Source organism: Astatotilapia calliptera, chromosome 10, assembly GCF_900246225.1.
Source record: "Astatotilapia calliptera chromosome 10, fAstCal1.2, whole genome shotgun sequence".
NCBI lineage: Eukaryota > Metazoa > Chordata > Actinopteri > Cichliformes > Cichlidae > Astatotilapia > Astatotilapia calliptera.
The window spans coordinates 20987251-21010591 of record NC_039311.1 but is presented as its reverse complement, the minus strand read 5'-3'; the positions used below and the strand labels follow the sequence as shown (position 1 = coordinate 21010591).

Genomic DNA, 23341 nt, shown 5'->3' with positions numbered 1-23341 from the left:
CTTTCAGTGAACTACAAGCAGCAAACCTGAAAGAGAAAATTCCTGCAAATGCATATGCAGTAAGACCAGAGACACACACAAAAAACAGAAGAAGCACTTCTGGGCTTTCAGTCACTACAGCTCATTAGTAAATACCAAAACTGCTAAACTGCTCTTAGAAGTGTTCAGTCTTACTGGTGGCACATTGAGATTAAGGCACAGCAATGCTTTCAGCTAACTGTAAACTCAGATTGCCAACATGCAATAAAGGCCTCAGTCTCACATGCCCGGCAATTGGTCAGTGATGCCCTGTCAACACCCCAGCAGAGCAAATTGCAAGAAGGTTTTTTCGTACAGCATTGTGCACCTCTTTGCAAACAAATTCACACCAGCTGTGCGAAACTTCCAGCCACCATTCTTCAACCAGTATACACTCTTTTTCCTTAGCAACTGGTGACTGCCAGATGGTCTAGGCCTGTGTAACTGAGGCGAGTTAACATGCTAACTTCCATAAACCAAAACACTGGTGAATGCAAAATGCACTGATGGTGAATTAATGCCTGTGCGATTTCCCCCCCTCAAAATAACCCCTGCCATGGGCAGGTTAGTGATTTGACAACAACCTAAAAAAAGCATAAGCTTTAAAAATCTTATGTGCTGTTGACTCATGTCAATAGAGACACAATAAACGGCATGGCTGGCATGCTTCTTCCAGCACACAGGTCTATTTCTAACATTGCTTTGGCAACACAAAACTGGCACAATGTAACATCATCACAACAAGCTAAAGCACCTTTAAAAATAGTAGACTGGCCTTACCAGTAGCTGTGCGGAAAATACATAACCTCCAGACACACGGGGGCTTCTATTTTAAATGATGAAATAAGAGTGTCCGAGGTCAATATCCTCAGACAAATGCATGACATATTAGCAAATAATTCAGAACAACTGATACTGGACCAGTGCATTAATAATGGTATTGGAATAGGAAGAGATATATTGTGTTGCTGTACTGATATTTTGCCCCATCTTTACTCAGTTATTCCATAAATGTACTCTACTGTTATGGTTGTTATTATGTGAATTTATAATTTCTTTTTAAAGTGCTTTAGTTCAATTCAAACTGAGCAGATTTGATTGTTAGAAAATGTTTGAAACAGATAGATCTACCATTGTGTCCCCCCCACCAATGTGTCTGCACATACACCAGCCAGTGATAAACGCACTCACCAACCAGTCGTTCAATCAGCTGCTTGTTTAGTCAGGATGATAAACAGAGTCTACGCCTGTTCGATACGACCAGCGCTGATACCAACACATGCCGGATCAGCATAACTCCATCCATTCAGTACAGTTTTACTATCACAAGCTGCAGTTTCATCCACACTTGCTGCTGACTTATCAGACAACCTGTGGTCAGAATCGAACTAACTTCAAAACATGCTTATTTAGTGGTTGCAAAAGAAATTAGGACTCTTGCAAAATGCTTTTAGTTTGCTCAGAAACAATGCAAATAAACACACCGATTATGAGCATGCAATCAGTTCTTAATATTGGTGTGTCATCTCAACCTAAAGCTGAATTTAAGAATGTAGCAGCATTTCTACAATCGCATGATCACAAGTTAGTAGGGCTGCACAATTAATCGTTAGAAAATCGCGATCTCGATTCATACTTATGTGCGATCTCATTTCCAAATGACAACGATTTAAAAAAAAAAAAAAAAAAGAAAAAAAAGACGACGACGATTGTACCGCATTTTGATCCGGGACGTAATCTGCATGAAAACAAGCGCTCACTCTTCCTGCTCAACAAATGACAAGGACGGAGCCTTATACCACATGATACAGAAGCTGTGCCATGTGATGCTAAAATTAGCAGGGAAAAAACAACGGAGAGCACGTCAAGGATGACGACAAAGTGACAGGAGAAAATCCGTCCCGGTCAACCACCCAAACATCAATAACGGGAACCTTATACAGCGCTTCCCTATACCCGTCGAACTCCCGCAGGCACAAAGAAATTACGGAGGCTATCACTTATCACTTGACCAAAGATATGGCTCCCATCAACACTGTGCAAAACGAGGGATTTAGGAAAATGATCAACACCCTAGACAAACGCTACACAGTGCCGTCCCGCAACTATTTTTCTATTGTTGCACTACCTGCTCTATTCACGCAGTGTCGAGCAACGGTGGAGATGGAATTTCAAGCAGTACAACATTTTGCGGCAACCACAAAACGTGAGACATTTGTTGTTTTTATGTTTATTTATTGTTTTTATGTTCAGTTTCAACTGTTACAAAGTTGATGTGCAGTTAATAAGTGCAATAAATATTTATATTGGAAAAGAAAATCGTGAGAGAATCGTGATCTCAATTCTAAGCCAAAAAATCGTGATTCTCATTTTATGCAAAATCATGCAGCCCTACAAGTTAGTCACCAGGAGTAACTTGTTAATTTCCTTAATAGTGTTTTAAGCGGGGCCATTGTCAAGTTTTCTCTCAAAGCTGGAATGAAATGCGAGACTACACAAGTGCAAGTCTGAACAAAGGCTTCAGGGAGAGAATGTTTGCCTCCACATGTACAGTAACCTTGGTTAGGTAAATAATTGACGGGCCTATGGGACAAGGTCCTTGGCAACCTCATACATTACACTTTGTATGCATGTGGCAAAGAGAGCTGAGAATACTAAGTCCAAAGATGTAAATATACTTTTTAGGAAATAGATTGCGTGCATCACTACATGTAAACGTTAAGAAAAATGTTTATTGGTAGGTCTAAGATAATAAAATACAATAAAATGCATTTTACTGTAATGCTTGAAAGGTATTCGAAGAGTGCATATACCATAAAATATTAAAGTGTTGTAATTTTAATGAATTTGTTTCTGATCTGCCTCCAAACTTCGCTTTTGAGTGACCTAATGAGGTCATTTACGATATATGCGCTACTAAAACAACTGGTTCAGCAACAACAATAAAAAAACGAGTGGGGTCAAATATATGTTCAACATCACAGGCTTTAATTTTATTGTAATTGCATACTTCTGATCAGAAGATTATAACGCTTTGCTGTGAACCACGGCTAACAGACTTAAATTCAAATTTAGATATCAAATTGGCAGATAAACAGCTGGCAGTTTTCAGAGGCAGGTGCAAATTGTTTTCAGTCTAAACCACCAGAGTATGGCATAAAAATATGGAGGAACTGTGATGCTGAAAATTCATTTTGCATAGAAATCATGATTAAACTATGTTACAATCTTTTAGAATATCTGGCATAGATAAAAGAAACGGCATAAGCATGATAAGCTCAAACAGCTTGAGGGTTATTAGGATTTTCCTCTGCCCTTTCCCCCACCTCTCCCTTAAGTTTGGGGGAATTTGTTTTAGCAGTTTTTGCATAAGTAGATAAGATTGGATAAGATAACATTTGATAAACTTACATCAGTTAAAATTTAGTTAATGACAAAGTTAGTTTATGACAAATACCGTACTACAATATTTTATTGTACGGTAAAAAAAGTAAATAAAAAAAACAAACAAAAAAACAGCTCAACTCATAAATCAATGTTTCTATGCTGCTAATTATTATATAAATAAATAGAATTAAATATATCTGAGATGTTAAAAACTGAATGTAGGTAAATATAAAAAATCCCAAAGTTAAAATGGTGTTCAAAGTTTTTTCCCACCTTGGAATAAAAGAACAGCAGCCCTGCTGAAGAGTAATCTAGTTTCTCATATCTAAATAGTGTATACAGTTACAAACAAAGGAGTCTTAATTTATTTATACAGCATTCTCAAAAAGTGATCCTCAAAGAGACACAAAAGAAGGAGCAAGAGATCCAGTTCAACCCTGTTGAATGACGTATAATTCAGTTTAAATCTTATCAAAATTGAAGCCTATTCCTAGTGAAATATAAATGTGCTGAAATACAGATTTTAAATTACCCTTAAATTTTTACGATGCAAGATAAGAAGGATCAATAAAGCACAAGTCAGTTACATTAACAGGAATTATGAATCTTGTCTAGACAGAAAAACGCTGACCAAGCTGAACCCAAACTTCAAGCGTGCTCCACCTTTTGCTTCTGCTGTAAAAAATTAACAGAAATTTGGCAGTCGAACCGTGCTGCACCTAGGCGAGTTTTAATCCGGGCAGTAACACTGAAAAAACAACTGTGTCGACACAGGAGACATTTGTATTCCCTCTAGAGTTTAACCGCCTCTCGTTGAGTCAGGAAGACTGGATTAAAGGTTATCGCAGACTAGATGACCCACATTTAGGCAGACAGGCAGCACAAAAGCAACACAGCTACAAAAATATCTCACAAACAAACAAATCCAATAACTCTCACTCTCAGAACCGAAGGAGCACACCATGGCACAGTGCCCACACTGCTCTGAGGATTTTTTTTTTTTTTTTTATTCGGCGACGAGCAGGAAATTCCTCCAACTCGACTCATCAATAAGAAAACAAGTTATGACACGTCATTTACTATTTACAATGCCTACAAAGTCCAATTATAATTTTTATGCTGAACTTTCTACTGGTCTCCAAAATTCCCCAATTTTCCTGTGTTTGTTTTGCAATTTGAAGGCGACAGAGTTATGTAAAGAGAAAAATGCACAAAGACTGTAGAGAGAGGTAACAGATGCAGTAGATAGGGATGATGTCATAATGTTTAATACTTGTTTAATAATTGTCAACGTTCAGCTTCAGTCAAAAATACAACTTTTTTTTTTAATGCCTGTGACATTTGTGTTGGCAAACCATTATCAAATGCTGAGATTTTTTAGGAATGCAAAACAAAGTGAACTCCCCTTTAACGGGAAACATAGCTAGCATAACGCAACTGAGGAAAGTATGCAGTTAATGTGTTACTAATCTGATTTTGAGAAATGGATGAGGAAATGCATCAGGATTTCTGTGATTCAGGCTCTGAACAACAGGTTAAATCCTATGTTGCAGTACAAAGTTTGGTAAAGTCAATTGACAGCTGAGAAGTTAGGATATGCGTAAGGAGCACAAAAATTTATATAAAACGATTTAATGCAGCATTTCAAATCACCCTGAAAGATTCAGCATTATATCAGACAGCCACCACCCAGCACTCCCACTGTCATTATCATTAAGACTGTTGGCTTCTTTCTCTAACCTGTCACCCAAATGTATACTTGCATGCTAGGGGATGTTTTTAGTGTGCGGGTGACGGGGGTGCTAAATGAAGTGGTGGGACTTTGCTCACCACCTCCACAAACCAATTTCCTGTGGAAAACCTTGTGATTCTATTTGCAGCATGTAGACATTTCCAGTGCCTATAGCTTTTGCCATTTGGTCTGTCTCATACGGTTACCAGAACCTGGTGCTTTCGCATGTATTATGATTTTAAAACGTTCGCGAAAGCATCGCCAAGAAGGACATAAAGTGTCACAAACAAGCCCCATTACCATCTCCCTCCAGTTTTTCCAGGTTCAGCTACTGTAGTTTGCATTGGTAGGTTAGTCATCAAAAGAAGGGAGAGGTTAGACATGTGACAGAGACAGCTATGCACTCTCAGGAATTTTGAATCGCGGTGATGATAGTCATTACATTACTAAGAATAGGTTATTGAGAATACGACAAGAATCTTTTCGGAGTACAGGTATTCTATACCAAAAAATGTTCCCCTGCCCAGCTAGCTTTGTTCACAATGCACAATCATCTCACAATGAGTAACGAGGCATTTCTGAGTCTTTGTCTGATCAATTAAGTATGTTGGTGGGTGTTGTGCATACAAAGCTTCTCAGATTAAAAGTAAATCTAAGAAGTCAGTGAGTGTCCAATCATCCAAAAATTCTATTATAAATTGGAAAGCCCACAAACATTTTCCAAATAAATCTGGCTGAAACAAAAGCCTTTTCAACAACGGTTCTTGTGAAAAAGAAAATGTAAAAATACAGGAAGAGAAGGAAGCAATACTCAAAGGAAAAATCTGAATTTCCCAGCGCAGACTAGTCATTTCAGAGACAGAAAGTGAAACAAAACTTTGACATTGTATGAGAGTTCCCATATACAGTGATTAATACATGTTAAGATCTATGTAGGCATTTAAAGATGACAACAGCAGCAAGCTGGCAGCCACCAAAATAGTCTTCAAAAAGGAAACAGCTTGGCTGGAACAGGACTACACCTCAGTTTAGCTCTTTGCACCACTCTGACCCTGTGCTTCAAAGACTCACAATAGGAACTAGAAAAAACAAAACCAAAGAAAGTGTCAGATAGCAAGACAAACAGAAAGAGGAGAATTGTAAAACATTAACGTGAATTAATATAACGTATCACAGAACATTTCAACACACTTCATATTACTCAGCCTGGATATCTGGATCCCACATGAACTGTCTGGCTAATACTAAGTACCTAAAATCAATCAGCCAGTAAGTTGCAGAGAAATGCAATGTTTTATACAGCTCATCAAACAGCTATTTGTACAGATATTAAGTAACCTGAACAAACAAAGCTGACTGAGGGTGGCATTATCTCGGAGATTAGAAATACAGGAACTGACACAACAGATGTGAAGTTGACCTAGTATTTGCCATAGTTTAGCGACCTTTTGTTGGTAGTTCCCGTTTTAAAAATTATAGAGGTTTTCGGTTTGACTCGAGTTTCCCAGCCTGCCGTTTATATAACAAGAATGTCTTCGGTCTGTGGGAGGAATCCCACACAGACATAGGGAGAACATGCAACCTCGACACAGAAAAGCCTCAGATGAACCTTCTTGCAGTGAGGTAAATAGTGCTAAGCAAGGCAATACAAAGAAATCCTGTTATTTTGCAATGTATAGTTCTATTTAAGATAATATACTGTACGAGAAACTGATCACGCTCAGCGCAATTACTGTTATTCTGTAAATAAGCAAGGGTGAATCTTGGCATACAGTTCCTTATGTTTGCAAATGCTAATAAATAAGTGATCAATGTCATTCAGTTTCAAGTTACCCCTTTTCTGGGCCTAAGTCTGATAATTACAGTAATGATGATGATAATTATTATTATCTTTAGACACAAGCCACTACAGATAACTGAGCTAATACATCTTATTATTCTCCTTGTTACATATATAAACAATGCATGGAAGAATTTACAGAAATAGTTTTTAAAAAAAAGTATCAGACTAATAGTATGATTTAAAACATTTTTTGCTTTCAGGTGTTCGGGTGACATCTGTGTATTCAAGTTCACTAATTACGGTTTAAAAAAAAATCAGTAATAACTGTATTTGAACACGGTTAAGTATAATTTAGTGTTTTCCCCTGCTGCTATAGCTTACAATACTCTTCATGCTGAAGGTCATTAACACTGACCTATGAATCATAGAAAATGCGTCTAACTCAAGACAACTTAGCACAGAACCAATTTTAAAATTTATCTTTAGGCACTTTGTCTGAAGCCGTTTGTTGCAAAGACACTTCATTTGGTCACATTTATTCAGCTGAAACCATAAAAAATGCCAACGATAACACAGTTTGGCAGACATAAAATAGAATTTTTGCACCAATAATGTTATTTTCAAAGGACTATTAGCCAAAAACTTGACTTGGTGTGCAGTGAACCCTTAAACCTAACGGTCAAGTAGAAGAGAAAAGAAGAAGTGGCAGGCCTGTAAAAACCATGTACAGCATATAAACAGCATCTGAAAGTTGGAAAAATATCCAACAAAGACCTGACACAGGACCACAGTGATGTAGTTGGCCCTTCAGTTAACTAGTTTTCACTGAAGCCTCATCAGAAATAGTCTCAAAGGAAGATGTTAAGAAGCCATTTTTAAGGAAAGGAAACTTGGAGAAAAGGCTAAGCTAAGCCAAATCACACAGGAACTGGATTCAAATTCAATGGCAACAGATCTTACGGAGTAATTAATCAAAATGCGAATGTTTTGGTTCAAATCGTGAATATCTACAGAGAAGGTCAGGAGCGAGCTACAACAGTGAGTGTCTACAGCCATCTGTAAAACACGGTGGAGGCTCTGTCGTGATTGGGGTTGCATTTCAGCCAGGAGTGTTGAAATGCAAAATTGATGAAACTATGAATGCAGAAGATAACATCAGATTTTGATACACCATGCAATACCATCTGACTCTAAAAGCTCTTTTTCTCAGCATGACACTGAAAAACCCCAACAAAAACCCACAGTGGATCACTATCAGTTGTGAACAGAGTTTCCCAAAAGGTGGACCTCAGTATTTTTGAAGCAGTATGGAGTCATATTGGCTGAGAACGCTTTGGCATAACACTCTGTATTTCCATGTATGTTTCCCACTGTCCTTGCACAATATAAAGAAATAAGGAATGGTTCAAGACTTTTGCACAGCACGGTATATTATATACTATACAGTATATTGCTGTGCCTAACAACCTTTATAGCAGATATCACTTATTTTGGACCCTGTAACACATATGTTTTGCATTACCAACAGTGGTTTTGACAGTTTATGAGAAATCTAACATGCATGCTCCAGAACTGTGTGTGCAAGGCATGGTTGCAAAACATGCTGTCAAACATGTGGTCTCTCTAATCTCTTGTCTTAAAGTTTATATTATATAATGCGCTGCAATGATTCCAGAATATATTTTCTAAAAAAATGTAAATAACAGTCTGTGACATATGCTGACTTTTTTTTCTTTTTTTAAACAGAGTTTGAAAACCACTTAACAATAACACAAAGCATCTGCAGTCCTCAGTAACAGTAACAACTACTTTATGATGCAAATCGCAACACACCCAACTGTCGAACAAAAGCATAATTTTCCTGTTAAAAAAAAAAAAAAAAAAAAAAGCGAAAAACACGCAAAAAAATAAATAAAAAATGTCTCAGCTTTACCACAATCTGCACTTCTAAAATGAATGTGGTCGTGTGTCTGTGTGTCTGTGTTTACGTGACAACTGTGTGTGTGTGTACAGCATTTGCATGCCTCTGTTAAATAAAGAGCTTTGAGGGGGCCAGCGAGGGTAAGTAGGTGAAGAGAAAAAAGTGACTGAGTGACATGGTAAGGAGAGCGAGACAGCAGCACACCATAGCAGATATGTACACGTGGCCTCCCAGCTTCCCTGTGTACACTACACACATTCACACAAATACACAAACACACACACACACACACACACACACACACACACACACACACACACAGCTTGCTATCCTCAGCCGTGCTCTTACACACACTGACGCAGGCAACGGAGCAACAGAGAAGAGTTGATATCAGCTTTTTAACCCTTTTTTACTTTGCATGTCTCACAACATTTTAAACTTAGCACCACACAAATAAGAAGACTGGGAGGTATAACAGGTTAAAACAAGTTAAAACAAATGTCTCCTAATAAGAGGGTGTGTCATGCTATTTCTAGAATTGATATGAATCTTGTAAGTGCCTCCTTTTACCCTGGGCATGCAGCAACAAACATTTGTCTATTTGATTATCAGTTATGTAACACAAATCCTGTGCCAAGAAATGTGGTTGGGCCAAACTGCATTCAAACGGTGTCGAAAATTCCCATAGAACAGCTAGATGGCTTAAATGATATGAAGGTTGTAGTTGATATGATATATATGTGATATATGATATAGCCACCAGTCACTGTTTTCATCCCTCCGTTAAGATATGGCATGTATCACACACATAGCTGTGAAATAATACAGTATAATGTGATCTAATGCAAAAGCACTGTAACGTACAGCAACACTATACATTTCTATACAGTTCTGCTTCAGAGACGCATCGATCGACTGGCCAGGGACCCGAAATGGACAAATTTCAGCACTTTCACCCTGTTAATCACGCATATGTCTGATTACCAGCCAGTGTGTTTCATGCATGCACAGCACATGCACAGCAGAACAGGCAAATAGTTGTTCTCACACTCACAGTCTCACAGACTGAGCCGAGTTCTTAACTGTAAGTGAGGAAGACAAAGTAAACCACAGGGGAACCACCATGAAAACATTCGTAACAACAAACCTATGAGACTCTTATATCACCTAGACCCAGCTAAACATGCCCAATTTGAAGAAGCTAACAAATGGAAAGTGGCTAAGGCTAGCCAGAGCTTAGAGCCAAGCTTACTGGAAAATGAAGTACCTGAAAATTTTGTAGTGTAAATCTTCTGCACTCGGTTTTGTTTAATAAGGTTAAATATATAAAACATTTTGGTGAATTAGCTGTACCTCCTTCCAGTAGCAGAGCACTTTCTTTCCAGTTGTTTAAGTGAGAGGTCGTCCTGTGACTTGCTGCAGTTTGGTGCAGATTGTAAAGTTTAGTAATTTATTATTAAAATAAAATTCAGCACTGTTTAAAAGTTCATTTTTGCTTGATTATCTTATCCAGTGCATCTTTATTCAATTCTAAAGTATTAAACAACTCAGTCAGAATGACCAGTTCCTTTTTCTTATGCTGTTCTTTGTTGTGTTGCATAACTGTTAATTTTTTTTATAGTTGATCCCTGCCACTTTTATAATTCGCAGTGTATAATTCCTTAAAGAAAGTCTGTAGCTAAAACAGAGACCCTAAAAAGAAATTTGTATAATATAGCTAAATAAAATCATTAACAATTTTTCAAAATTCAGTATTTTAACTTCTGACTGTGAAAATCTAATGCTTTACTTTATTTCATGTAAAAGCTGATTCATTTTGTTTTCGGGTTGTTGCTCATATTAAAAAAAAATAAAAAAATAAATCAATTTAACACAAAATGAAACATTTTTTTTAAATATTTAATGATTTCATATACTGAATTATTATTAGCCGTGTATGATTTAAAAGTTTTATTTTGAAATAATCATCCATCTATGTGAAATCGCATTCAAAATAATCAGCTTAGTGTCAATTAAAGTGTCACTACTAAAAAATCTAACCTTTCACACTTGGTTCATTGGTAAATCTGAAGTGTTGATTTAAATAATTTATACATCATGGGAACAGCTTAACTGCTAAATAAGGATATATAAATCGTATAGTCCAGTTATACTTGCATGGTCAGTGGACTGTTAGGTGAGTTTGTTTTTGCATTAAGTTGTTTGTACTGTAAGAGATTTTGCATTGCAGTGTTCAGGTCCCGAAGAGCATCACAGTACGTTATCACACTTCATGCTGGTGCAACAGGGATCAACACAGCAGGAAGTCGGTTACAAAAGTCCTGTGTCCGTGTTTAGCAATAAAGTTCACTACAGTTTATTATACAGGAGAAAGACAGTGGCTTGGGAAGACTGAGACTTGCACTATTTACCAGAACAAAGAGATATGATCAACAGAAAATCAGACTGACGGAAAAGAGCTAGCGATAGCTGAAACTCGTTCATATACAACTTGTTTACAGCTGTCCTGAGCTAAATCCCTTAACAGGTCTTTAAGAAGGCCAGTACGGGCTCACATTATTACTAGACATTAATCAAACACCATCTTTGTACTTTCACATATAACCATGTAGACTCATAAAACTAAAAATTCAACCTCTATCAATGTCACGCTCTTAGTTGGTTCAGTTATCAGATAGTCTTTCCAAGCTGAAGCGAGGTGTGTCCACCAGACACTTTTCATGCTCACCAAGCTGCACGTACACATCTTTCTCACAGCGCTCATTTCCATCAAATTAAACAGGAGCACACTGCATTTTTAGAGATGCAAATAACACGTTTTCTAATAAATTGTGGTGGGATGACATGTTTAGATTATTTTGCGATTGCTCTCTAACAAGCAAAACAAAAACAAAAACAAAACAATAGAGGAAAAATACCAAATGAATAGTTCTTGGATACCGTATATGAGAACAGTTAAGCAATATAGCTTAGTCAGATATTGGAATCCAGAATCCACAATACTGTGACACTGGAAAACATAAGATCTCATCTGGATGGCTATTCTCACACACCTTCTCATATCAAGTCTTCAGTTAGACCGCTTACTTTCCCTACTGTCACCTTGCGCCTCGTCAAAAACAGCAAAATATTTCTCTTATATCAGTCTCCTATTCTTGCATACATATTATATGTAGTGTTTACTCTTAATTTACACTTGATTCAGATTTACAATGTGCTGCAAAGTGGCTGTATTAAGAGTATGCTCTGCAGTGTCTGCAGATGTGATGAGCACCAGACGCCCTGCATCCAAATGCTGTTAAGAATGTCACAGGGAAGCATACAACAGCTCCTGAGCATCTTTTCTGACTTATTCAAGTGCTTTTGTGTTAAAAAATCATCACACTAGAGGACATTGTGTTAAATGTTATGAAAAAACTGACTGAGATGTCAAGTTGCCAGACTGAACTTAGCATTTCAGGAGCTAAGTGAGCAGCACAAACATTTTTGTAGCGCAGTGGAAAAGGAAACGCTGCAATCATTGTGCTTATATACTACTAAAGTTAATTGACCATCTAGTGGACTAAAAAGCAGTAATTAGTCTTCAAAGTTTGTATTTAGAGAATTCACACCTAAGACTGCAGCAAATAACGCATTATCAACTTCCCTTCTCCTTACAATTAAACTTCTTTTTTCAAAGCACAGCCATACTCTCCTGAGTCAATACAAAGCCAATCATATGATGACTGAGAATAACGACAAACGTTGCAATGAAGTCAAAAGCAAACATAGTGGGATAAAGTTCAACCTACCTGGAGAAGCCAACAGAAAAAGGTGCCAAGGACGCAACAGGAGTGGGCCCATCATCGCTGCTCTGAATCCCAGATGTCTCTCCATACCTTTTCCCCCGGGCCCAGCCATCCCCCATCAGAGGCATGTTTGAGTACATGTCAAAAGGCTTCTGGTCTTGTATGTCCATTGTTGAGCTCAGGTTGGCTGTGTAGTGGTAGCCGGGCACTGCGCCGACACTCACAGGTGAGGACATGGGGCGTGGTCCTCCTCCGTGGAGAGAGCTGATGCCGCTCTGGAGACACTGAGGCTGGCAGAAACCATTATCCTGCTTCTCCTGTTTTATCACACCAGGGGTACAGATTTGGATGAAAGACTCATCAGGATCCTTCTCTTCCTTGATGATGATAGTGGAGAGAAGGGCCTGAGGCTGGTGATGCTGGGGCTGATGTTGCTGGTGATGTATTAGTTGGTGGTGCTGCTGCTGTTGTTGATGGGGGTGTAGGGCATGGTGTTGCTGCTTTGTGCCATTAACACTGGTACAGTTTTCTCCGTTACCCATGAGAGGCTTTATTTCCTTTGGCAAGCCACCGACAGGACAGCCACGACCGGTGCTCTCTTGTAGAATGTTATCCAAGTGTGCCACTTCTGAATCCAACTCAAAAGCACTGATTTCTGGCAGTGAGCTGGGAAGGTCCAGATCTTGCCAAATCTCTGTATCCTCAATCAGGCGGCCACTGTTGCCATCCAAATCGCATGGACCAGTGCCTGTGTGCCCACTATAAGTTCCCAAGTCTTTGTCCAGAGAAAGAATGCTTTCCGTCTTTATGGGGTGGGAAAAAAGGTCAGGCAGAGGAAGGTTGCCTAGGACGGAAGTGTCTGAGGTGTTAATGACAGATGTGGGTGTATCGGAAATACACTGGTTAAACAATGGCAAGCTGTCCCCCATGCCGAATATACCAATATCCTGTTGCTGCTGCTGTTGTTGTTGTTTCTGCATTCGAATCATTTTACCCTCCTTCATGTCTGTCCCCTCACCCAGAACATGATGCTGATGAGACTCAAACAAGCCTCCAAGCTCCCCCTGGCCATTGGTTCCACCCTGTCTATTGGGGGCCACTGTGGCAGGGGGCAGAGACCCAGGCAGATGCATTGCAGTCTGGAACAGTGAACCAGGTGTGTCACCAGTACCTTCTATCTCCGCAAATGTCAGGCCGTCGTCTCGATTACCATTGCGCTTCAGTCCACCCTGATCCATTTCTTTGTCCTGTGGGTAACAGTGAGGACAGCCAGGGTGAATCAAAAACACAACACACACACACACACACACACACACACAAGGACACACATGCACACTAAAGAGACAAAATTTGCCTTGAATGAGATGACCCATACAGTAGATAATGAAGAAGCGAAACAAACAGCAAATCTTACTGAAATACTGATCACTGATGCTGACAGGTGTTTGAAAACATCTGCATTACAAAGTGGCGCTCTTTAAAAGCAGTGTTCCGCTGCTGTGCTTCTGCCTACGCTCTTCTGCTTCTACTTATTTATTTTTCATCTTTATATAAATGACAGCAGCTGAATGACCCCCTCCCCCAACACCCACACTCCAACAATGTGGCAGACACACAAATGGGAGAACACTTAAAACCGACTTGCAAAATCAGACCAGGGCTATTAGGCTTGCGTGAAATAAATGACTAAAATATGAGTGCTATTTCTAGGAACTGTGTCTTTTTCCTCCGTGAACAGGGAAAAGAAGTTTAAGACATGCCCGGACAACTTGCGTTACTGGTATCCGCACCGTCAGATCCCCATTGAGCGTTTGTAACAACATGCATCCGTTGGACTCGGGAGACACTAAACCACGTTAGGCATCTGGCGCGAACGACTGCCTCTGCCCACTTGCAAGAAGGAGCGAGTAAATAATACATTCAAAGTCCAATTTAGAAGTTTTAAACCGATTAAAGCAAGGGTCGGTCTGGAGTGTTTCGCAGCGGTGTCCCTGAATAAACTATATATTAAAAATAAAGAGGGAACACAAATAGGCCAGCATATTAGCTCGTAAACTTCGTCGACCATTTGATACGCTGTAAATGTCAAAACCTTAAAATAACGCACTGCCGAATCGTGCGTGACGACCGGATAATTTCCGGTGATGTTTTGATCAATGCAAGTCGCCGGGGTCTTTTCTGCTAGATCTTTTCCAGCTCTTGAGCCGCAGCGGTGACATTCTTCCTCCGGAATACTTTATATAACATTCATAAACACTTTAAAGCGTCTAAAATAGCTATAGCACTGCAGTATTGTGCTTGAAGTCCAATGATTTATGAAGGGGTTTTTGTGGCTGCGCAGGATTTCCGTGCACACATGATTATTTTTTCCTTTGTTTTATTGAGCATCTTACAGAAAATGCAAAAAATGATTTATGTTTTGGCCGTAAGGTTCAACAACTTTTCCACACCCACAACGCATTATTGCCAGCTGTCATGCACAGCTTCAAAACTGAAGCTAATGAGATCATGCATTTCTTTCCAACTTCACTTTGACCAATAAATACCAGTTGGATGCTAAAGTTATATATATATATATATATGAAAAAAAAGAACTTTGGGATTTCCTGACTTTCTACATGGTACTCCCACCAAGCATGACAACACCATTAGTGCAACCTGTTGGTTATATGGGAAACTGCACAGGTCACACGCTTGCTAGCCGCAAAGCCTGATAAGCAGCTGGTAGGCTGAAGTTTGTGCAACGTTTTCCCATTTCTTAAACAAATTCTTCCGACCCAAAAGAGACGCTTTCCTCGAGCGCTCGTGGCGATCTGTCAAACAGAGCTGTCAGCGCGCACGACCCTCACCGTCGGCCTACTCCACGGAACAGCCCGTTTCACCCCTGCCAACATTTCTGCAGTGACCAAACGAGAAGACAAGTGTTTCCACTTGAAAAGATCTCATACCTGTAGTATGAGTACCTGACCTGTACTCCACCGGTTAGGTCATCTTTTAGTAGTCCAACTTGAAAAGAATGTAAGAAATGCCGCAACGTCCACAAGGTGAAGCGCTTGAATAAAACCCCTTCGTTGCAGTTTTGTTGTGTGGTGAAGTATCAGCTGTATTTGTTGCTGCCTCTGTGCCCGTATGGCAAGAAAACATTCTCCGCAATATATCTAACTGTAAAATCAACAGCCCGACGCTGACCCAGCTCGAGCTGGCGAGATCCGCCGTGTGCGCCGTTTCACGGATCACTCGATAACTTTTTAATGCTCACCACCGGCAGGAGGGGGCGAAAAAAGTGATCGATCGCTCACTGAACTCGGGATAAATCCGCAGGAAATCGACATATCTGTGGCGCAATGCTCTGCTTATGCGCCATTAAAAGCGCCAGTATTCTAAAGTTATATAATAGAGCCGCGATCCCTAGCGCACTCAACTGCAAACTCAGGCACAGGGCAGGGCGATCGGTTAGTGAAATGGTGACAGCTAAAACAGAAGGCGATGCGCACTTCCTTTAGCTCTCAAAAATAAAAGCCTTCTTTGCTGCAATCGTCTTTACTAGCATTAAATGAAAATGTGTGCCGACTGCCGAGGTATTTACTAATCAACATAAATATCCGCTTTTTACAGATTGAAACGCACCAGCTTTTGTTCTTTTCATACTATTCTATTAAGGTTTATTCCACATCAAACCTTTTCGCTTTTAGTGTAAGGCAGGATGTCGTGTGTTCCCATATCCCCGTGTTTGTCTGTGCCACCTTGACGCAGTTGGTTTAACACTTGGTGAACGCCCCTTTACCCACTGAAAACTGCTGTCAAAACGTGTCTTCATCGGCCCCTTATATCCACCAGGCACAGGACTAAGCAGACAGTTCTTAGGCCATATGACCTATGTCCTGCTACAGCTCCTCAGACATAAAATCAAGGCTGCTAATAACAATTACTTGAGCTTGGGGTTCTATTTAGAGTTAAGGTGAAAATAATAAAGGAGAAAATCTCAGATCAAATCCTTTAAAAGCCTAGTTATTAAAAGACTCGCCTTTCATAGTTCATGTCAGAGATTGATTAAAATATCGCAAAATCTTTTCTGCTATGAAACGTCTTAAATTGCAAAAGTACCTTCAGCAGACTGCTGAGGGTTCTTAGACACGCATATAATGCGTGTCTAAGAACCTATGAAATTCTTGTAACAAATGAAGTGTAGACTTGCCTGAAGCAACTTAAAATCTACTGACAGGCAAAGACCAGTGAGCGGTGAGTCAAACCACACCCCCTTCACGCACGCGTGAGAGAAACCCTCCAAAAGTAAACTTCAGTAAGCACGGCCACGTTAGTGCTTTTATCAGGTTTTATCCCTAATTTATCCCTAATTTTGTATCACTGTCGTGTCGTGTTATTAGAGCTGAAACAGGCTCCCAGAGATAGCTGGATAAAACTCACACTATATTGCTTTATGTTTTTATTGAGCCTTTTTTTTTTATAAATCTGGTTTCCTGTTATAAATGACTTCAAACACTTATGTTTTTTGGACGAATGCGTCTTGATAAAGCTGCAACACACAATCTAGCTGTTCTGCACAAGCACATCTTGAACAGGCACAATGTCTCGTGTCTGTGGGTGTGTGCGCACGCGTTGCGTTTGTGGGACATCTGTAAATGGCAGTTGTAAAAAAACCCAAAACAAATAAGAGGTCAAACTACCCGGGCAGGCAATGCAGCAGAATTTTTAAAAGAAGCACAGTTACAGTGACTCATTTTTCAGGAGAATAGCTGCAAATTAAATGGTTGAGTCTATTTCAAGAACTAGGAAGGTTCAACAGATCTGTATCTTTTTTGAGCAAGTTGATAGCACTGCAGCCTGGTCATTTCACTTGTATCTTAAAAAAAACCACATTTCAGTAGACACTAGAAAATTAAACTAGTGTCTACTTTTACCTTATTCAGGCATTAAGAGGAAATGCATAAGTTTTTATAGAAAGCATTAGCTAGTAATTATGGCAATACTCTTGCTGATCATTCTTTACAGTTAAGTGTAATAGTGAGTCTTGAGTGAGAATAACATAGCAATATGATTCTGTTGGTCACTTCTACCAGAAAAAAGCCTTTATTTTTGACATTTATTTCCCATTTATTCAGTGGACTGCAACAATGACTGTTCAGCAAGACATACAAGGTGAGGAAAGGAAAGGGGGGGGGGGACAGCTGAGTCTGTGCAGACCGGTGGGAAGAAATAAAATAGGATAGCTTGATCCAAACCAACAACCTAAAGAAGAAAGACAGACAAGCTAAAGGGGCGGGAGGAAAATGGGAAGATGTAGCAGGCGTTGCCGTCCATGTATGTCATCCTATTAGGAGGAGCAAAGTGTGTCCAGTGCATGCAGATGTCTCATTAACGGGCGTGTGGCTGGAGAGATGCAGGAGCTCCCCAGGGCCTGAGAAAACCACACTGTTCTCAAAACATCACAGGGAACACAGTGAGTTTTTAATGCTGGGTAACAATGGGTGATCCTATTCACCAATAAGCAATAAAAACATTGGACATGCCGTGCTCCATGTGCATGTATGTTCAACTCGGAATACATGTAGAAGTATGCTATCGTGGTTGTGTAATATAGCTCGCTTGTGTCTTCCACTGTATACTAGAATAATCGTTGGTGTCACTGGTATTTGCGTGTATTTGTTTATTTCTTCTTTCCTTTATTTATTTATTTATTTATTTATTTATTTCAGTGATGAAAGCCGGCCAGGCTTAATTATCTAGCATTCCATCAGATGTGTTCGTGTTCATTATTCTGTGAATGAGTTCAGTGTCTCCTTTTATCTTCTTCTTTATGGTTTGTTAATCATTTAGGTTTCCAGTGCGGTTAGAGCCAGTAGTAGTAATAATGGTACCATTATTACTACTACTGGCAGTAGCTGGTTGTTGTTGTTGTTTTGCTTTTTTGTTTTTTTGTAGCGATTGGGATTTATTGTGCAAAAACCTTGATAAACATCTGCCCTGTGATTTTAATTGTCCATTAGGCTCCATTAAGTACATGGGCCGACACAAAGGACACAATAAAAAGGCACATTTCAAATTAAAGTTCAGGGGAAAGGAGAAAGTTACAAAGCAGTCACACCGAAAGACACGTCACTTCACAAGTCAGCCAATAATATTTGGGAACTAACTGGATAAAATATAACCTTTGCTTATCTTTTAAAGAAATACACCCTAAATAAAAATGAGCTAAAATGTAATTTCTTCAATTGTTAGAGTACACTTTTCTTTTATTTTGCGATCTTACAAAACAGTTAAAAATACTGTGAAATCTGCAGAGTGACTCAGACTTTAATGAACTGATTAGACCTTGTAAAACTCAACAGGACTTTTAGAGCAAGGTCAAGAACTGACAGCAAGTATTTCAGCCTCATTCTTATGTGGTAACAACAACAACAGCATCTGACTGATCAAAACATGACAACAGCCTATAAAGTGAGGACTATGGGAAATCAGAATCAGAATCAGAATACTTTATTGATCCCTAGTGAAATTATTTTAATGTCAAATAATTTTGAAACATGTCAAAGGAGCCCTGGGTCCATTACGTCAGTCCAAGAAACTACTAAGAAATGGAAGTTTGCAAATTGTGAAAGAAAACTGCTAAATGAAACTGACAAAGCACCACCATATGACCTGTAGAGTGGATGAACTGGCATAGAAGTGGCAGTGTATTTTTCCACTAGTTAACCACGACCACAAACGTATAACCTTTTAGAAAAGTCTATATCTGAAGTATGCAAAGTGGCATCTGGGTGAGTCAGAGTAATACTGGAAAAAAGGACAGGAACAGCATTTGATTAAAAAAAAACATGTTGCTAACTTGTTTTGCACTAATGGAGAAAATGTCATGTTTTAATCTGAGTCAATGGCACAGGAAACATCGGAAGAGATAAAGAAGAATTGATCCCACTTGATAGTACATTTCAGATGAAAAGTGATGCTTTTGCATCAAAACACTACTCTAAAGTATACCTCAAAGCCCAGAACTCAAGTGTAGTGAATATTTTGAATACAGAAAGTGCAAGGATGTGGCATAGGAATTTTCCATGAACATATAATTCTTTATTCTAAACAAAAAAGATTAAAAATGATACCATTTTAACCCTTAATAAACACCCACTATCCAATTCATGTATTCCACTTGTTCAACTGCTAGTTAACCCAATTATCTAATCAGTCAATCACATGGCAGCAATTCAATGCATTTAGGCAGATATGATCAAGATGACCTGTTGAAGTTCACACTGAGCATTAGAATGTAGCGTGGTTGTTGGTCACAGGAGGTGGGATATTTTCTTGACACACTCTTTCCCTTAGTGCAAATTGAGCGCACTCTTTAAACACTACCACCTACCAGAGTGTTCTTGCCTACCGTTTCCATCGCTTTTATACCGCAGTGAGTTTCCAGCACCATGTCACAAAGCTCAGCTCATCTCCAACTGGTTTCTTGGACATGACAATGAGTTCACTGTCCTCAAATGACCTCCACAGTGAACAGATCTCAGTTGAGTAGAGGACCTTTGGGATGTGGTGGAACAAGCGATTCACATTGTTGATGTGCAACAACAAATGTGCAGTAACTGTGTGATGCCATCATGTCAATGTGGACCAAAATCTCAAAGGAATGTTTCCGGCACTTTGAATGTGTGCCATGAAGAATTAATGGAGTTGAGAAGGTAAAAAAAAAAAAGGTACAACCCAATACTGAGAAGATTTAACTAATGAAGTGACCGATGAGTGCATGTCAAAGTCAAAAGTAGAAGCCATTTATTATACATCTACACAGCTGTATGATTGGAAAACATTATATTCAAGTTGCTTTTTGTGTAGTGAAACTACCATGCTGGGAAAAAAATTACACATTTAACAAAGTATGTGCTCTTTTATCCGTCCTCATCTGTGAACATTCATACTGTCTAGATAAGCTACTGTTAACTCATCACTTAGTTATCATTTAGCAACATTTGGCCATTTTTTTACTGTAACAAAATAACTTTAGAAGTTTTAAACTTTGGGATAGAACACCTTGTTTTGACTTGATTCCATCCTGCTCATTTGTTTCTTTTGTTGTTGCATTCTCACACCCACTTTCACACTCCCCCAGAGGCAGAAATGTCACAGCACAAATCTAAAACATGTCCAACAGATATTTCTTCTTCTTTTGTGACTAGCTTTGCAAAATGATAACATTATTAGTAGCATTATCTGGTTTTTCAAAGCTCGAATTTTACAAATCAGACACTGACTTGAAAGCTATTAATGTTACAAAATTCAATATGTCGAACTGCACAAGTAGCGTTTAAAAGAAAACTGATTTTGCATTCAAAGCAAGTCAGTTTAGTTGTTTTCTATAATATACAGATTATACAACAACCTCTGTTCTTACACAACAAAATAAAGGCGAATCAATGCAATAAACCTCAGTAAGAATAACAGAGGGGACATGGCCTTTCCAGAAGAGACAGACAGACATAAAATAGATGTTGTGTATACACAATGGGCAAACACAGTAATAACAATTAAGATGATAAAAATTACAGAATTGTATACTGAATGAGAAATGTGATCTGGAAGGACTGTAGAACTCCAGAACCCTCAAAACAGACCTGGAACACATATCACAACAGAGATCTTGAGGCAAGACCCAGACTACAAACAAACAAGAGCCAAACTTGACATCACATCACTCACAAATTAAATAAACATACTGGAGAGAGGTGGACGTGAAAAAGAAAGGGACAAAAAGAAAAATTAGAATCTCCTGGAGGACAACGATCCAGACCAAACCTACTTGTAAGAAGAACCTGACATAAGGAAAGACAAAGGTCTCAAGAGAAGACCGAGTGACAAGATAACGGTTGTTGTTGTTCAAACTGTAAATGTATTCTTTAAGCACTTTATCTGGACAACTAGTTGCTTAGTTCCCTGCAACTATGCCGTTAGGTTAGCCGACGTGCTGTTTACATTTCTGTGAGCAAACCACAAATTTCACTTTTGGTGTTGCTAATTATCAGATGTACCCTGTGGCTAACACAGAAAGAGACAGTTCAAAAGAAGGACAGAAAGGCAGCGATACAGGCAGGAAGAACAAAAAGTTTCACTTTGGTGTGCCTTCCATGTCACATCATGCACGATGCCAGTAACAGTGGCATCACATTGAAGCCTATTGTTTCCTGCATCCCCAGTAAGAACTCAAAAAGTAAAAAGTGGATGTTTATCTAACCTAGTACAGGAAACCAGGTTTTTAAGGGTTTGTACTAAATGCAAGATTGGAACATACTGTTCATTTTATTTTGTTCTTAGACCAGATAACTCAATTTGGATTTCTGGGATATCTGATTTTAAAATGATGGCAACTGTTTGGGGTCTGAGTAACAGAGTGTGCCACTCACGTTCAGAACAACAAATTCCGACAGCTGGAACCACCAAACTTACACTTTGCACAAGCTGCAGCCTGCATCTAGTCCAGTCATTTCTAAACTCAGTATTCTCCACACTCACTTATACACACATGCGTGCGCACACACACAAAGATGCAAATGTGACACATGGCTTTTGTACACACACAGACAGTCAGGATGACACAGAACAGTAAATGTGTGAGCATATAAACAGAACATAAGGCTGAGGAATGAGTCTGCTATGCTTTATGTACAACTACAAACATCCGGAGGGGGAAAAAAACCAGCCAACTGCCACTGCTGCCATACACAAAACAGTTGAGACAGTTGAGTAAGCGACTGTTACTGTAGTTTCCCCAAAGGATCGTGTCGTGGTGCAGTCAGAAGGAGAATTAATGCGATCGATGCTCTATTACGATGCATTTTCTAATACGAAACAGAAAAGTAAAGAAAATCCATAAAAACTTGAGCACACGTGATTTTTTTGTGGGAAAACAACAACAAAAACAAAAGACGGGATGATTCTTTTCTACAGAAGCACAGTCATTAAGAGTGGAATGCAGACCTTACTGTAAAGGCTTGCCTGTATTTGTCCCAGCAGAATCAGACAAGCCAGCCCTTAACGTCGCTAAATAATGCACCCACTTTAATAATGCAAGAGCAGTTTTTATAGCTCCTTTAGATCCTCATTTCTTTTTCTTTTTAGAAATAAAACTGAAAAAACAACACATAAAATCATCTGAAAGGCCAGACACAACTAAATCTAAAAACCATGTCTGATTATCATTAATTAAGCCTCCAATCCATAATAATTGGAAACTATATTGCTAATGCAAGTAAAAATATGTTTTACAAGATCTTACAGTACCTTAAAGTCTATAGTAAAGTAGCAATTTAAAAACAAACATTTAAAAGCCTATTTACACAGTTTTTCATTACTGTAAATATTGTAAGAGGGCAATGTTGTGACCTGTTTGATTCTTGTGTATTGTGCCTCAATATTATTGATATTTGCATGCTTATATTATTACAGCTGTAAAACCTTACTGTGGATGTAAGAGCCAAATTATGTGGACAAGACTAGCAACAACTATTGTGGAAGCTAATGGGGTTCCTTATATAAAAATAAATAAAATAGTAATTGACTCCATATTCAAAATGTTGAAAAATAAAGATATATATTGCTAAGCTTAAATGCCTTTCCATGTAATTCAGTGTTTTGCAGTTTGTTCGTCCTCAACATTTACACACATTTTATGCATCTGATTCATTTCTGAGTTAGAACTA

At 38.9% G+C, this 23341-nt stretch overlaps 1 protein-coding gene across 2 annotated transcripts in view; it reads right to left on the bottom strand.

Moving 5' to 3' along the window:
- LOC113031075 (glucocorticoid receptor-like) overlaps positions 1 to 16086 on the bottom strand; it is a 66416-nt gene extending 50330 nt beyond the window's left edge. For both annotated transcript variants that reach the window (XM_026182956.1, XM_026182957.1), the window contains exons 1-2: positions 15578 to 16086; positions 12633 to 13876 (exon numbers count right to left, since the gene is read on the bottom strand). In XM_026182956.1, the coding sequence (XP_026038741.1) occupies positions 12633 to 13867 (1235 nt within the window). In that variant the 5' untranslated portion in view covers positions 13868 to 13876; positions 15578 to 16086. The remainder of the gene's footprint in view (positions 1 to 12632; positions 13877 to 15577) is intronic.
- Positions 16087 to 23341: the final 7255 nt, after the last annotated feature.